The following is a 16,955-nucleotide window of genomic DNA, read 5'->3' on the forward strand; positions in this document are numbered from 1 at the left end:
TTCTTCCCTCTCTGTCCTCTTGGGGGAAAAACCAATTCTGAATGGTCCTCCCTAGAGATCAGAAAATCATCTATCTGCCTTCTGTTTCTGAGAATTCCAGCAGGAGCAGATCTCCCCAGTTCTTGGATAATGGGGAAATGAGGGATCCAGACACACTGGAGTCTCCCTGCTGGTACCAGATTTCTCTAGATCTCACCCAGAGAACAAGAAAAAAAAAAAAAAGGAGGTTATTAGGAGAAAAGGGAAACGGCACTTTTTCCCAGGAGTTATAACAAGCAACAAACAAATCTGAGGCGAAAAGAAGAGTTCTCCAAAATGTACTAAGGGGGTACATAGCTGAACGCCCATACCCATTCTCGGTAAGACCGGGGATTTCTCAGAGCCCATTCAGCTTTGAAACTTCTCACAAGGTTAAATATGGACGGGGTCATTGGTCTGGATTGATTCCGGGTTCTATTTTTCTTAATCAGTGCAAGTGGGTACGCGTGAACCCGGCACAAGTGACAGTCCCACAAAGTTGTTCAAGCCCCTGACTACTCTTGTGCCACACCTGTGCAGTTTTCCTGGCGCACCCAACGATTCTCTGCGTTTGGGTAAGTTCAGGGGCACTCCCTGTGGACAGGATGCAAGGATGTATGGCTTCTGTTCTGCAGAATGACCAGACAGAGCAGGGCTGAGGGTCTGCTGGAGCCAGCAGCGGTGGAAAGGCGCCGAGCCCCGGTGACAGAACGCTTAAAAGTCCAGCCGGCGGGAGAGGCCGCGCTTCTCCCTGCGCGCCGGCGCCGCGGATGGGGGCGCGCTCGCCGCGTCCGTGCTCCGCGCCCGCCTCCCGAGCCGCAGCGCAGGGCCGGGCTCCCCGCGCGCCGGCTCCGGAGCCGCAGTCCCATTGGTCCGGGGGCACGCCCGTCCCCGAGTGAGGCTTCGAAAGTTTCATTGAAGGTGGAGAAGTGCGCGCCTGCCCGGGAGCCGGGGCTGCGCCGCCTGGGTGAGGCTGCATCGCGGCGGGCGGGGGGCGAGCTGGCATCCGGACGGCGTTTGGTTTTCATTTTATTTATTTATTTTTTTAAGTTGAGGCCGTGGAGGAGGGAATTGGAGCCGGACCCACTGGCTGTGTGCTTTCGTCTCGATTTCTGCCCACGCTTGCACGATTCCTCCTAGTGAGGGAGGGACTCGCAGCGCCACCTCCGGACCGATAGCTCGAGCCCGGTGCAGTCGGGGATGGTTCTGCGCGCTTGGCCGCTCCCACCCGGGTCTCTCCGGCACGAAGCTGGGGGACGCAGAGGCTGAGCTGCGCCGCCGCTCAAGGAGCCGCCGCGGGGCGGCTCGGGACCTCGGGCAGGTCCGAGAGTGCGGGCAGAGGGCGGCACGCCACAGCCTGCGTGGGCAGGGGGCCGGCGCCCGGCAGCAGAGGCACGTTAGCTCTCACCTCCAGTGGGGGTTCCGCGAAGAAAACTCCCCTCCCGGCCCTGAGCGACGCCCCAGGAGCCGGGCTAAAGGACAACACGCCCTTCCTGCCCCCTTTCCTCGCCGCACCGCCCCCCGGGACCCTCCCGGAGTGCCCCCGTCCACGACTCTGGCCCCGGCCACCCGTTGAAGAGGCTGCTGCCACCGGGTTGGGGATTCCACACTTCATGGGCCGACAGTGGGGGGGTCGGGCGCTTGGCGAGGGGGCTACCTAGAGCCTGGTTAGGGGAGGCCGAGCGCCCGGCGAGGCGCCGCAGAGAGACGGGCCAAGGGGCGAGCGAGAGCCCGGTGAGGGGTGGCCCACAGCCCGGGGAGCGCGCCCCTCGGGGCGGACAGCGCGGCGGCCCTCTGCGAGGCGATGCCAGGTCGGCTGCGAGCCGCCCGCCGCCCGAGGCCCTAGGTAGACATGGACCTGGCGCCCCAGTCTTAGGGACCCTCGAAATTCGCCCCTCTTCTTGGACTCGCCGGACCGACGCGATGGCCTCGGAAGTGGTGTGCGGGCTCATCTTCAGGCTGCTGCTCCCCATCTGCCTGGCAGTAGGTAAGTGTGGTCCGCTCGCGGAGGTTACTTGGGGAGGCTAAAGGGGGCGCCTAGGGAGGGGGCCAGGCTTCCGACTAAACCTAAGTTAAGGGCTCTAGTGCTCGGGAACTTAGTTGGGGAAGCCCGCGCCACTGTTTTTGTACCAGGGGAGTCAGACGCGTGCTGTCGCGAGTGCCACAGCTGGGCACTCTCCCTTCCCGCGCTGGGGCGCACGACCGGGGTCTCTCAGAACCGCCCAGGGTTCTGGCGGCCAGGATTGGCATGTGCTCAAGACTCTTTGTGTTGAACTTAGTTACACGTGGAATTTCTTTCGTCGAGTATTGACTTGTGCACAAAGGATGCGAATCTTTCTGGAAGGCGGTTGTATACTGCCTTCCCAGGTACAGTGCAGCGTCGAACCAGATTCCCCTCTGCCCCCCTGTCCGCAGACGAACAGCACCTGGTTGTATCCAGACCGTACCGAAGCCATTTCGCCCCCACCCCCTATCCCAGCAACTGTGAGGGAAGAAGTGAAGGACTCTGGCCATTCTAAAAAGAAAAGAAATTAGAAGGTACAGGGAAACAGTGTCCTCACGTTGCTTACTTTTCTTTTATTGCACAAAAGCCCCTACAACAAAAGCGCTGGGTGCTGGGGCCATAGAGGACCAAGACGCAGTTCCGCCGTCCAGGCGTCCGCCCTTACAAATCTTTAAAGGGTTGGAGAGCCGGACTGCGACTCCCTGGGACCGGTGAGGGTTAAGGGAAGGCCAGAAGGGAACCCCTTCGACTCCCAGTAAAGGATCTCACTATTTCTATAGGGTTGGCCGGGGCTTTAAAAGCAACTGGGTCTCAGGTCTAAAGACTGGCATCCTGCCTGGAGTGAGAGTTTCTGAGTTTCTCCTCTAAAAGAAGGTGCCTGTTACACCGAATCCCACTTCTAGGAATGACTGACAGCGCCTTACTTTTCACTTCCCCCACCAGAGCTAGAAAACAGAACACCTTTTACCAAGCAGCAGCTGCATTTACAAAGAAAGCGTGGCCTTCGCAGAAAAAGCCACATTTCTGCAGTTTGCTAGAGGTTGAGGACTCAAGATCACACCTGTGCTAAGTGTTTTTATTTGCTCAGGTAATAGACAGGGGGGCTCCAGAGTGTTTCCTGAGGGTCTAATCCCAGCTACTTGGGAGGATTTTGTAGTCGAGTGTTAAGGTGTCAGAAGCCTCCGCGGAAAACCAGAGAACGCTTCTAGAGTGAAAACAGTCCCTAGCGAAGACACAAGGTCCTCGGCAGCTGGAGGGCTCGGGGCGCAAGTGCTGATCTTTCTTTGCCATTTGAGTTTCCAGGCAGGACCATTTTGCAGGCATCTTCATCCTTAACAACCGCTCATGGAGGTGAGAAGCGGAGCATCCACGGAGTTTACGTGGACGTCTCTCTCTGCCAGTTTGCTTAAGTTTCAAAACGGAAAAGGCTCTGGGAGAGCGCTGTGGGGAAAAGAGCGCCGGGATACTTCTGGTGCCTTACGTACACACGGTCTGGGGAATCGTCTGAGTATCTGAAGCACCTGGAACCGTGCCTGGCTCCTTTACTGTTTGCCCAGTGGAAGCCAGAGCCTGAGTTAACAACGGGCTTTCAGTCTGAGGGCCGATTTGTGGTTGTCCGTGCTGACGGGGCAGGAGGCCTGGGGAGTGGCACGAGGGTCAGAAGGCACTCTCTTCCCCTCTCCGCACCTCACCATCCCCACTTCTTCCCCCACCCCAGCCTTTTCCCCCTCCCCGCCTCCTCTCCGGGTAGCAGCTCGAGGCGACTGTTGGAAGAGCTGGGCAGGTGGTTACCTGCTACCCGCTCAGTCCAGTCTGAGCTGAGTGTTGTGACAGCAGGGATTACCCGCTGTTGGCCACCCACCTCGCCCTGAGCTTCGGCCCTTGCAGAAGCCAGCTCGGCCGCACGGGATGCTCCGCGGCTGCAGGGGCCCGGGCCATGTCATTCCGTCTAATCACTGGTGGTCTACACCGCAAAGCCCAATCAGTGGGACTGCTCTGAGCTCTGCCCTCCAGAGGGGCAGGGTCCTACCGCACTCCCAGCTCCCGCGCCCCGAGGTTCGAGGCGGCAGCCGCGACTCCAGCCCTCAGCGGAGGCTACCAGGGGTTCAGGGCGGAGCGGGAGCGCTGCGCGCGGACCGGATCCCGGCCCCGCCCGGCCCCTGACTCCCGCCCTCTGAATTGTTCCTCGGCGCCCCGTGGGTCCCGCGCAGTGGCTTGCCCTCGGGACCTGACCTTCCTGGAAGGAAAACTGCTTCCAGGGACTCAGACGCTACCCCCCCACCCCCGCGCCCCTTGTCCTGCTCCATAGCTCCGGGGAAAGCCGGAGTCGGCCCAGGTGATCCTCGGCCGCCTTCCCTTTCCAGCTTACGCTTCTGGATTCCCACGCATCTTCTGGGCTAACAGAAGGAAGGCTAACCTGTATGTGGCTGGCTGGGTGGGTGGGTGGGGGTGCTGTGGAGGCCCCCAGCTCGGTCTGGAGCCTGTTGCTTCCCCCACCGTTGTGGAAAGCCGACCTAAGGGAAGGTGAAGCGCAAGGACCTCGGACCTCAGACTTCCTCCCCTGCCTGAAAGAGAGCGAGAACTCCTGGGAAGACGGGAGGGCTGATCCCTTGAGTACCCCCTCACTTGTTGGCAGCTGCTTAGGAAAGACAACCCACTTCCTAGCGACTAGATGCCTTCTAATCATTGTACTTGTAGAGACAGAAAGGGACTGGGTAGGTGTCGCCTGATTGGGCAATCAATTCTCAACAAGAAGTGGGTATTTTCAAGGTTATTGGAGGATTTTCAGGTCTGCCTACTCCCAAGGTGCTACTAAATCAAATATTCAGGTTTCCCTAATATCCTGGTCATGGAGAGTGCAATGATCTGTTTGCCGTTAGAATCGATTTTTACATTTTAGCCATCTATTTTTATACCTGGGCAAGGCAACCTTCAAAGCCAGGCCTTTGTAGAAGCTTGTGTATTTAAAAACAAAACAAAACAAAACAAAACATTTCTCTAACATTGCTGTTGAAATTTTTCTGCACAGGTATGCTCTAGCCATTTTGACTAACGGTAGATATTAAAATTAACTGCCATTTTGTTTAAACTGATGCTTAAGGTTTTTCTTTTTTCCTGTAGAAAAGTTTACAGAGAAGTGAGAAGTGAAATCAGGCCTCTGTTATGCAGGTATTACGTGGTTCTTGAGCATTAAAAGCAAAATAGAAACCGTAATATAATATAATATAATAAATATAATATAATATAAAATATGTTGTTTACCATCCAAAATGAATATCCAGTGACAGATTTTTCCACATCAGTAGAAACTGAAAATTTTAAAGATCTCCAGAATTATTTATGATTACTTGGGTAGCCATTCTGACTTTTTTCTTACAGATGATGCATGGGGGAAAAAAACAAAACACCAGACAAAAGCTTCCATAATATTATGAAATCTCTAATAATTATAATATCTAATCATTGTTGAGCACTTTAAAAATATTTTTACGCTCATTTTTCTTTTAACGTGATTGTACTGTGCCCCCATCTTTATGATTTGAGTCTATTCATGGGTCAGAACTGGATTTGTACATTTTAACTCACATGCACTTGACCCATTCATTCCATTTTGCCTAGCGCTGCTTGGAGTTTCCTAATGTCTTGCCTAAAGAGCCAACTTAACCATTTTCAGGGCAGGGGAGGGGAGCTGGCTTGAACAGAACAGATTGGTCCAGGAGGGGCAGAACCACAGTGGCATCACTACTTTATGCTTCCCTTAAATGAAGTGACCAGAGCTTAGGAGAGAACAGAGCAGAACAGGAGACTATAGAGCACACAAAAACAATCAACCAACCAACTAGTGCTCTGAGAAAAAAATCACACTTGGGTAATTGTGCAAAACCTGGAATAATTTCTAAAATTCCCTTCAGAGATATTGGATAAAAATTGGAGCAAAACCATGGAGTCGCTTTTGAAATATGTATGGGTGTATCTAAATGTAATTTTTTCTCTACAGCATAATATATTTCTCCCTGTGTGGCATGTGTCATTTTGAAATCACACTTACATACACCCCAAGAATTATAGATGATGCCCTGCTATAGCTCTCAGAAGAAGGAGGTTTCAGCTGTTGAAGGATGCATTAACAGTGATGAAAGTTACTTTCTTTTCTGTTACACCTTCTCAGTCTTATATAGGTAGATACTATTTATCATTTTCAGAAAGGAGAAAAGTAATAGTGGAAAGGATTAGAAATATGTAGTTTAATTCTAAAATAAAATAATTTTGTAAACACAGATGGACATGATCATTTTGTTGCATGGGTTGTAGAAGCTGGAGCTGTGTGTCAAGCCTGTGGGTTTGGCAGTGGGCATGTTGCTTTACAGGGAATATATGCTTGTGCATAATCGGCAATAAGCAGGCTGCTTTGGACCTCACCTTCGGGGGGAAAAGAGGTTGTGACTTGGCAATTTCAAAGTTCTCCATTCACATCCTGGCTCTGCCCTTTACTATGTGATCATAGAGTTGGTTTCGCTTGTTTCTCTTTTCTTTTTGTAAAAGGGAGTTATTAATGCCTCCTTCCTTGGGCAGGTGTGAGATAGTGTGCCCAGCCACACCTTGTATAATGCCTAGCCCTCCCTCCCCGCCCCCCCTTGTCCTGCTCCATACCTCCAGGGAAAGCCGGAGTCAGCCCAGGTGATCCTTGGCCACCTTCCCTTTCCAGCTTACACTTCTGGATTCCCACGCATCTTCTGGGCTAACAGAAGGAAGGCTAACCTGTATGTGCTCAAAGTGGGAGGTATTATTATTGCATTTATGTAGATGAGCAGAAGAGCAGGGATGCTTGAAGAATGTCTTGATAGAAATTAAGACTAACAGGTGGTGACATGGGTCATAAAGATACTGATATGAGTCGGTGGGATTCACATGAAAGCAACTCTGTACCTTCCTACAGCCAAATTATGCAATTGAAAGTGAGTGTGGGTGTGTTGTGGGAGAATTTTTTTTTTAAAGATTTTATTTATTTGACAGAGAGAGAGATAGCAAGAGCAGGAACGCAAGCAAGGGGAGTGGGAGAGGGAGAAGCAGGCTTCCTGCCAAGCAGGGAGCCTGATGCGGGGCTGGATCCTGGGGCCCTGGGATCATGCCCGAGCCAAAGGCAAACGCTTAACAACTGAGCCACCCAGGCGCCCCGTGGGAGAATTTTTAATTATCAGGATTTTTCACACCAGTTTTGCTCAATATTCCACATATGCACAATTGCATTCTTCTGGTTAAATAATAGGGTTTGCATAGACCTATGCTGACAGTGCTTACTTTTGACTTTCTGACACTAAACCACCAATTTCATGGTATTTATTGAATATAATTTTATTTATTTATCTGCTTTTACACAGGCATTTTCCTTTTGGTTCCTATGCTACTATAATTGTATATGAAGTTGCACAGTAACAGTATATAATATTTAACTTTTCCCATAAATATTCAGGAGAACTTAGAATAGTATAGGCACACCTGGATATTTAAGAGCAATTGATTGAGAACAATATGATGATACAACACATATAATGTAAAACATTAAATTTTGTAAGATTTGTAGATTTAAACCGTTGTTTTGAGGACGTGGAATCAGGTATACACAATAAAACAAGTATATCATTGAATTGAGGCTAAACACAAAGGTGTATTGGAAGACATTTTTAAAGTATTTGGCTATAAGTGATAAGCGTATATGAGGCTTATCACATTCACCAGATCCTCCACTTGGCCTTTCAGACCCATCAGGACATGGCAGGGTCAAGAAAGATAAATCCTCAGTATCTGTGGAGAGAGCACATCAGATATTTTTGACAATTTCATAATTGTGACCTATCCAGTAATCTTAATGGGTCTGGAGCATTTAGCTAAATCATTTTGAAATTTAAGAATGATAACATAAATTTTTGCATCTTTTCTATTTATTGGTAGATTTTTAAAAAAAACTATATATAATAGCAATTAAAATGCATTTCAAGTCTCTTGCAGAATATACATTTTTTTTGCTTTGTTTTATCATCAGGATTGGTAAAGTTTTCTGATTGCCACTTTTGAATTATCTTATTTGCTGTACTTGTAGGCACAATTCAACAAGGATATTATGGATGGACATATTTAAACTTTTTGGTATGTGAATTCCAAATTTTAGGTACACTTTATAAAAAAGAATAGGTCTGCTGTATCTATCTGTGGGGTTAGTTCCAGCTTTCTGTTGCAATTTCACCAGTCATCTGGGGGTGAAGGTGTTGCTGAGACTTTACTCTCTCTTTTTATTTTATTTTTATTTTCCAGTTTTATTGAGAAATGACTGACATACATCCCTGTGTAAATGAAAGGAGCGCGGCATGATGGCTTGACTTACATATATTGTGATGTGATCACCACAGTAGGTTCAGCTAACATCTATCTTCTCACATAGATACCATAAAATGAACAGAAAGAAAAGAATAAAGGAGAAGAATTCTTGTGTTGGGAATTCTTAAGATTTCTTCTCTTCACACCTTTGCTATAACTCACATGGCAGGGTTAGCTGTGGTCATCATGCTGTGCATTATATCCCTAGTACTCGTATATCTCATAACTGAAGGGTTGTATCTTTTGACCAACTTCCTCTAATTCCTCTCCCTCTCCCACCCCCTGCATTTTTTTTTTTTAGATTACACATATAAGTGAAATTATACAGTATTTGTTTTGTGTTTCTCTATCTGACTTATTTCAGTTAGCATAGTGCCCTTGCAGTCCATCCATGTTGTTGCAAATGGTAGGATTTCCTAATTTTTTAATGGCAGAATGATATTCCATTGTGTGTGTGTATGTACGTATATATGTATATTTCTTTATACATTCGTCCATCGATAGACACTTAAGTTGTTCCCATGTCTTTGCTATTGTAAACAGAGCTGCTATGAAAATGGGGGTGCAGATATTTTTCTGAGTTAGTGTTTTCATTATCATTGGATATATTCCCAGAAGTGGAGTTGCTGGATGATATAGTAGTTCTATTTTTATTTTTTTTGAGGATCCTTCATACTATTTTCAATGGTGGCCACAGCATTTTACAATCCCACCGACAGTCACAAGGGTTCTCTTTTCTTCACATCCATGCCAGCATTTGTCATCTCATCTTTTTGATGACGGCCATCCTAATGGGTGTGAGATGCTATCTCACTGTAGTTTTAAATTGTATTTCCCTGATGATAAGTGATGTTGAGTATCCTTTCATGTACCTGTTGGCCTTTTGTATATCTTCTTTGGAATAATGTCTATCCAGGTTCTTTGCCCATTTTTTATTTGGGTTATTTGGTTTTTTAGCTATTGAGTTGTTGGAGTTCTTTATATAGTTTGGATATTAACCCCTTATTAGATATGAGGTTTGCAATATTTGCAATATTTTCCCCATAGGTTGTCATTTCACTTTGTTGTTGTTTTTCCATGCAAAAACTTTTTAGTTTGATGTAGTCCCACTTGTTTATTTTTGGTTTTGTTCCTTATGCTTTAGGTGTCACATCCAAAAATTCATTACCAATTCTCATGCCAAGGAGCTTTGTTCTTGTTTTCTTCTAGAAATTTCATGGCTTCAGGTCTTGTCTTTTTTAGTCTTCAGTCATTTTGAGTTAATTTCTATGAGTGGTATAAGATATGGGTTCAGTTTCATTCTTTCACATATCCAGTTTTTCCAGGATCACTTATTAAGGAGACTGTGTTTTCTCCATTGAGAATTCTTGGCTCCCTTATCAAATATTAGTTGACTGTATATGTTTGGGTTTATATCTGGGCTCTCAATTCTGTTCTGTTTGTCTGCTTGACTATCTTTATGCCAATACCATACTGTTTTTATGACTATAGCTTTATTATATAACTTGAAATCAAGAAGCATAATGCCTCCTGCTTTGTCTTTCTCAAGATTTCTTTGGCTATTCAGGGTCTTTTGTGGTTTCATATAAACTTTAGGAGTGTTTTGTCTACTTCTGTAAACAATGCTATTGGAATCTTGATAAGGATTGCATTGAATCTATAGCTGGCTTTTGGTAGTATTGACATTTTAACAATATTAATTCTTCCAATCCATGAACAAGGGGTACCATTCCATTTATTTGTGTCACCTTCAATTTCTTTCATCAATATCTTGTCGTTTTCAGCATAGATATCTTTCATCTTCTTAGTATTTTATTGTTAAATTTCTTCCAATTTTATTGCTTTTGATGCTATTGGAAATTTCTTTATTTATTTTTTGAAAATTTCATTATTAGTGCATTAACTTCTTTTTTGAGGAGTTATTTATTCTCTTACCCAAATTCAGATGGATTCTCCTTTAAGTATTTTTTCCAACTCTGAGCTGTCTACCTCACTCCCCTCCTCCTCCCTTTAGACTTGGTTTGGTCAACACCAAGCTTCTTATCTTTCTCCTGCAGCCAGCTCTTGTGAGCTCAGTACAAGATTTCCCTCCTCTCTTTGACTTGCACATTTACAATGATACTGTTGGTGTCATTGACCCTCAGGTGCAAGGGCTTTGCAAATCAAGTATCTTGTTCATAGATATTCCTCTAGGTTTGTCTTTGCTCTTTCATCTCAGTCAACAGACGGTTGTCTTGTGTTCACATCCTGCGTGTTCTGTAGTGTTAGAGAACCTCAAACCTCCATCTTGGCCTCTTGGCCTCTTTCCATCCTTCCCATGTACTGAGCCTGCTCAAAGCTTTCCAGAATTGATTCTACAGAACATGGAGCTTTTGTCAGCATCAGTTACATTCCAGCTTCACCCCAGTCAAATCAGACAAACCACTGTTGTCATTCTACATTCCATACAGTGCTTGGTTATCAGCCCAGGAAGTTTGTATTCCTTTCCTGGGAGCAAGTAGATTCTTTTCTCCAGTCGACAGATGACCATTTAAGCCAGTTTCAATCAAAGACAATTCTATTCTTTGCAAGTCCTTTTTAAAATACAGGTTTCTCAGGCTAATGAGGCTTAGATAAGATAAACTTTATATTTCTCACATGATAGTCAAGATGTAGGTGATTCAAAGCTGGTACGTTAACCATGATCTATGATGTTACCTGGGTAAGCCACCATTGCTTTGCTACCTTGCAGGTGTTATAGTCATCCCTGTGGTTGAAGGTAATCTGTTCCCATGTTTACATCAAGCTGAAGGATGGAGGAAGTAAACACAGAAGGGACACTTCTTCCTCACCCTCTAAGGACACAACCTGGAAGTTGCATGAATCGCTTCTGTTCACATCCCATTAGCTTGAGTTTAATAATATTATTTACCAACCTAACTGCAAGGAAATCTGGGAAATATCTTTAGTTTGGCGTAATGAGCTCAGCCAACAATGGGGAATATGGTTCTGTTACAGTGATATCGAAAGAAATTAGTCAAAGCCTCCTTTGGGGACCTGCTTATCAAAAGCAACATAATTTCAATGGGCAGATGATTTGAAATTCCAGTCAACTTCAAAGAAGCTTTGGAATGAGACCTGTTGGAAGTTGAGTACTGTCTGTCTGGACCCCCACGGCCTCTCTCCCCATTCCCCCATCATATATGCTGGAAGGCACCATTGTTTATTGTTACCTTTGGAACAATGTGACATCTGTGACATCTTTTCCCCTTCTTTAATTCTCCTTCCGAGGCAGAATTTAATGTTCACCTGACACTTGGTTCATATTATCACAGAATTTTGTACTTAGTTGTATGATTGTTCTCTTCCGTTCCATGTATCTGCAAGTTCAGGGACCCTCTGTAATCCTTCTTGATCTCCTTACCACTCACTTATTGCCTAACACATAGTAGGTATTTTAAAATGTATATATCTTTTGAATTAGGTTTTTTTTTCTTTGGCTGCAGAGTTGTGTTCAGTCATTACACTTCAGCTGTCTAGCGAGGGCTACAATATCCAGTGAATACTGAAGAAATATTTGCTAATTGATTAATTAAGGAATTCATGGGCTAAACATTTTCTCTTGAATATCTCAGAAGTGGGAAAATTCAGTTAGGTCTAGCATATTCTAGCCATTGGGTTTTCTGTCTTTGAATATAAAATTCACAACAGTCTAATTTACATGCCCTCTGACTTTCAAAATGTGAATTTGATCAACATGGGGATGAATAAATTTTACTTGCTTTGCAGTGACTAGAGAAGGAGAAATGCATTTGACAATGGTAAAGATTGCCCGGAACATCATCCTTGGAGTGCATATGATTTTTTGAAATGTTTTCAGCTCTCCTGGAACCACACAAATTGATCTGTTTTCTGTTGTGGTCAAATCCGCTCAGTTAGCAGTTTTGGCCACAGGTGCAGGAAGGAGGAAGAGTGTAGAACCTTAACAAGCTGATGATTCTGAACCAGAGCTCCATGGAAATGAATTATAGATCCGTGCAGCATTGAGTTGTTCCTGCCCCTGCCATTTCTTTTCTCCTTCTGCCTTCCCTAGACTGTACCTGCTTGCTAGCAGCATTCCACTTTGGCATTGCCACAGGAGTATGTGTCCCTGCTGGAGAATCTACATCGCGAGTATTTTGGAAAGGGCTCTGGTCTGAAAGTCTAAGGAATAAGTCTCGACCCTATTCATAATGAGCTATGTGACTTTGCCAAGTCACAGAAACTCTCTATTCCTCAATTATATCATCTAGAATATGAGGTGCTCAAGACTGAGAAATATTTTCATGATCCTCACAGTAATATTTCTGCACATAATTTTTTTCTTCAATATTAGAAAATATGACTGTAAAGCATTGCTTCTTAATCAACACACCAGAAGTTTTACATCTAAATTGTTCTGGGCCCTTAATAGCTATCATACGTAAATCATTTCACACTTTACCTCAAAGAAATGTTAGGAAAGGAAAGGAAAATAATTTTGTATCATGTTAGGTATTTAAGGGTTTTTTCATAACAGTTGGTATGGATGAGAGTTTAGGTTTTTGTGAGCCTGACATTTCAGTGAGTCTCCATCCCTTGCTCCCAACACAGAATCACACACACACATCGTCATCGGGGATGATAATAAAGAACAAAAAATGTGTGGTCAAATCTGGTTTAGAATTGTCTTTGTGTAGCTTTGCAGAACTAAAGGAATTTTACCATCCATCGTTTATGATCAAACATGCCTATAAGGAAAACCTAAACACGTGGAGTTATTACTTGGAGGTAAATGAAACTGTAGAGACCTAGAATTATATAAACAGCATTTGAACCAGGAAAAGATTTATTTTGAGCCAAATGTTGAATTTATCACAAAACGTAGCATATCAGTGACATTTCAGACCTCATAAGATTTTAGCTGGGCCATTCTGTTATGCAGATGAGGACATAGGAGGGGCACAAAAACTACAGGTATGTGTAGATAAGAGTCCTAGCCTGCGTGGGGGGTGGGGGCTCCCCTATATGGGCACTGCTCTCTCCTGGCTTTGGGGATACTGTGGGGTGTGAGGTTCCAGCACTTCAAAGCCTCTATCCACTCCTTCTCCTCTTTCAGTCTTTTGAGACTTATGGTTTTAAAAGTCTTTTGAATTAGCTTGGCCAGGGGAATCCTGACTCTTGTTGGCTTTGGGGTCTGAAGTCACTACAGCTGATAAATAATGAAGCCTTCCTAGCTGGAGCCAGGCTTGACACCCCGCTGTAGCACTCTGCCCCTGGTGGGTCATCCTCAGGCAGGAGAGACAGTTAAAGGTCAGATTACAAGGTTACAGGAAGATGGAGAGACATAAAATGGGGTTTGTTTCTGGGGAGCCAGTATTTTCCAGAAACCTCCAGCTCCCTGGAATTTATTGTTAATGACCACAAACCTCTTTGGCAATAATTTTCAGGGTGTCCCTGTTCTTGCTGTTGCATTGCCATAGGGTCGTACAGTACTCTGCCCTGCTTTGGCCTTAGTCAACACTCCCCACCTCTTGCTCACCTTGGGCTATTTGCAAACACTAAAACCACTCTTGACATGCAACAATTTCCCACCATAGAGGTTAATCAGAAGGGATATGGCACAGGCCCTCAAGGTGTTTGTTAAACTGGATATCAAAATATTTTGAGCAATTATTTTTAGAATAAGGGTGACCACACAAAGTTGCTACCTAGAAGGGAACAAATATCAGATATTATCCTTATGACACTGATCAGTTATCTGTTCCAGTACTCTGATTTGTATATTAGATCTAGCAGAAAGTATATTTTAAATGTAGTACTGGCTATTAAAAAATATCACAATCATGAAAGACAGGAGAGACTAAGGAACTTTGACAGATTGGAAAACACAAAGAAGACAGGAAACTAAATGCATTGTGGTATCCTGGATTGGGTCCCTGGAATGGAAGAAGTATATTAGTAGTAAACTGGTGAAATCCAAATAAAATTGACAGTTTAGTTAAGAGTATTATATTAAACTTAATTCTCAATTTTGAGAATTGTACTGAGGTTATGCAGGATGTTGGGAAGCTGAGTGAAGTAATCATGGGAACTTTCTGAGTTAATTTTGCAACTCTTATGTAAGCCCCAAATTATTTTAAAATAAAAGGTTTTAAAGTTAAAAAAAAATTAAATGTAGTGCTGGTCTACCAGAGAGGGACAGTGTGCTACTCAAACTCCCTTTAGAATATCTTTGCAAGTATAAGCCACACTATAATCACAGTACATAAATTTGAATATGCATATAATGCAGTTTCTTAAAAAGAACATATTTGAAATGTGATTTTAATAGTTCTTGATGACTTTCTTTATTTTTTATTCTGATTCTGACCAATTTTTCTCACCCTTTATACATCCCATTATACATTTCCCAGAATGCACTCAAATATACAGTAATCCAAGACTGTTTCATAATGTGCCCAGTCTTTCCTGTCTTAAAATAGCATTGGCTTTTGTTTACTCCAATGTCAAAGAAAACTCACGGGCTGGTTTTTTTGCTGACTCACCTCTCTGTCACTTTTGACTCTATTGCTTTCTAGGTTTCTTTTTTGGCAATTGCCCAAGAGGAATTTGACAATTGTTTAAAATCTCATTTTTAAAGTTCTCTAACTATTACTATTTAGACCCTCCCACCAGTAGATTTCTGGCTCAATTATTGGCACTTCATCTCAATTCTCAAAACATAAGGAAAGATTTTTTTTTTTTTTTTGGTCACCTACTTTCTTCTTTCTCCTTAAACATTAAACAACATGGAGGGATAAGTATAAGAGAGGTTTACAGGTCATCCGTGGTGTTTGTAGCTTGGTGCTGACCCCAGGCTGCAGTCCTCACTAGATTGCTGTGCACCACCCCCCACTGCCTGCAGCAGAGGGTATCTGAGCTCCTGGGGTGCCTGTTTCCTGTGCTGGCAGTAAGCTAGTAGGTGTTCATAAAAGGCCTTTGTCATGGATACACTCATTCTTGGTGTGTATTTCTATCAAAACTAATTAAATTGCAGTTGCTTTGTGAACATGCCCTTCATTGAGCACCTCAGCTCTTGTCTTCTTGATATTCTTCCTTCCATGAGTCCAGGACAACCATGTTTTCTTTCACTCTCACCATTTTTCTCTAGAGTGTCATAGAGATTGGTCTGACATGTGGCTATTTAAACACAAAGTATGGCCATCTCTCATCAAGTAGAGTTTTGAAGTTTATAGACTCTCAGAATCACAAGGTTTCCACTTAGAGCTGTCCTAGGCAAAAATGGACCCTGCCCAGACAAGCTGCCCCCTTCCTGCTGAGCTTGCCTGCCTTCAGTAATAACTATTCCCTCACCTTCTCTTCCCTTTGCCTTCCTCCATGGGCTTCCAGAACTTTTCCAGCAGTGTGACAGATGAGGGAGGAACCTGGGCTGAGGGGTTCATCAGACAAGGAGTCAAACTTTTCCTTAACTCCTCATTAGTGGTAAGATGAAGACAAGTTGAAGTTGTATAGCTTCTCTGAGCCTCAGTTTCTCAGAATGAAAAATGGCAGACATCCCATGTATCTCAAAAATACTAGCAAGGAGTAAATGAAAGGATGTAAGTCAAGCGCCTAGAACAGTGCCGATAAATGAGGGGCTAATTAGCCTGAATGTTCTGTTGTTTCTCTCCCTCTCTCTTCCACGTGCCTGGGTCTCTCCCTACCCACCTGTCTTCTGAACACTGGACCCTGAATATCATGGCCTTGGCTCCTCTGGTTCAGAGCCTTGTGAATTGGTCAGGCATCAAGAGAAAGTGTTATTGACTACGTGTGTTTGCCCCTCAGGGGCACCTGATGTCAAGTAGGCAAAAAGCTGTTACCAAAATGAGGGCATTTCTGAGGATGGGAATTCAGTGACTGGTGAGGAGAAAAGAAGACCAGGTCTGCTTCCAATGGGATGGAAAAATGAGTTCTGTGGAGCTCATGGTGCCTGCAATTGAGTTAAAATTCTTTAGTAAAATCTGCAAAGGGTAGGAACTGAGGTGGATCCATCTTAAATGGTGGTAGACAGTGATGAAGGTTATCCAGCTGTGACTTGTCGCAGGCTCGCTATGTTAAGGCAGTAAAACTTATTTTCAAGTCTTATATCAGTATACTATATCAGTGTATCAAGTATATTTAATACTTGAGTTTATTCCTTGATTTTTTTTCTTATTGTTATTTCAGACACTGAACTTAATAGGTGTAAAATGTCTTATATTTTAAGTTTTGGATATCTTAATTTTCCCTAATTGTAATTCCTAGGATATTCAAATTGAGTGAACGTGTTCCCAATATGAGGTTTAAGTGATAACAGGTGATTTTACAAAAATCTGAGTGGAATTGGATAATTTCCTTTGCCTTTAGAGCCTGCTTCAAATCGAGTATGTTAGGTGTCAAATTAATCTACCAAGACTATTTTTTTAAAGGATTCCTTTAAGGATGGCTTATGTAGTTGGATGGATTTAATAATTATAGTTTTCTGATTTAGACATATTTTAAGAATCATTTAAGAATGAATGATTTTGGGGGGTGGAGCAAG

General features: G+C 44.2%; 1 protein-coding gene across 1 annotated transcript in view; it reads left to right on the plus strand.

Annotated features, from left to right (window-relative positions):
* Nucleotides 1–1,895: 1,895 nt before the first annotated feature.
* Nucleotides 1,896–16,955, plus strand: part of PIEZO2 (piezo type mechanosensitive ion channel component 2) — a 541,878-nt gene continuing 526,818 nt past the window's right edge. Inside the window, exon 1 of the mRNA XM_073888032.1 lies at nt 1,896–2,005. Within this exon, the coding sequence (XP_073744133.1) occupies nt 1,942–2,005 (64 nt within the window). The 5' untranslated portion in view covers nt 1,896–1,941. The remainder of the gene's footprint in view (nt 2,006–16,955) is intronic.

Source organism: Callorhinus ursinus, unplaced genomic scaffold, assembly GCF_003265705.2.
Source record: "Callorhinus ursinus isolate GAN/ISIS: 27379988/994484 unplaced genomic scaffold, GSC_fseal_2.0 scaffold86, whole genome shotgun sequence".
NCBI classification, from domain to species: Eukaryota; Metazoa; Chordata; class Mammalia; order Carnivora; family Otariidae; genus Callorhinus; species Callorhinus ursinus.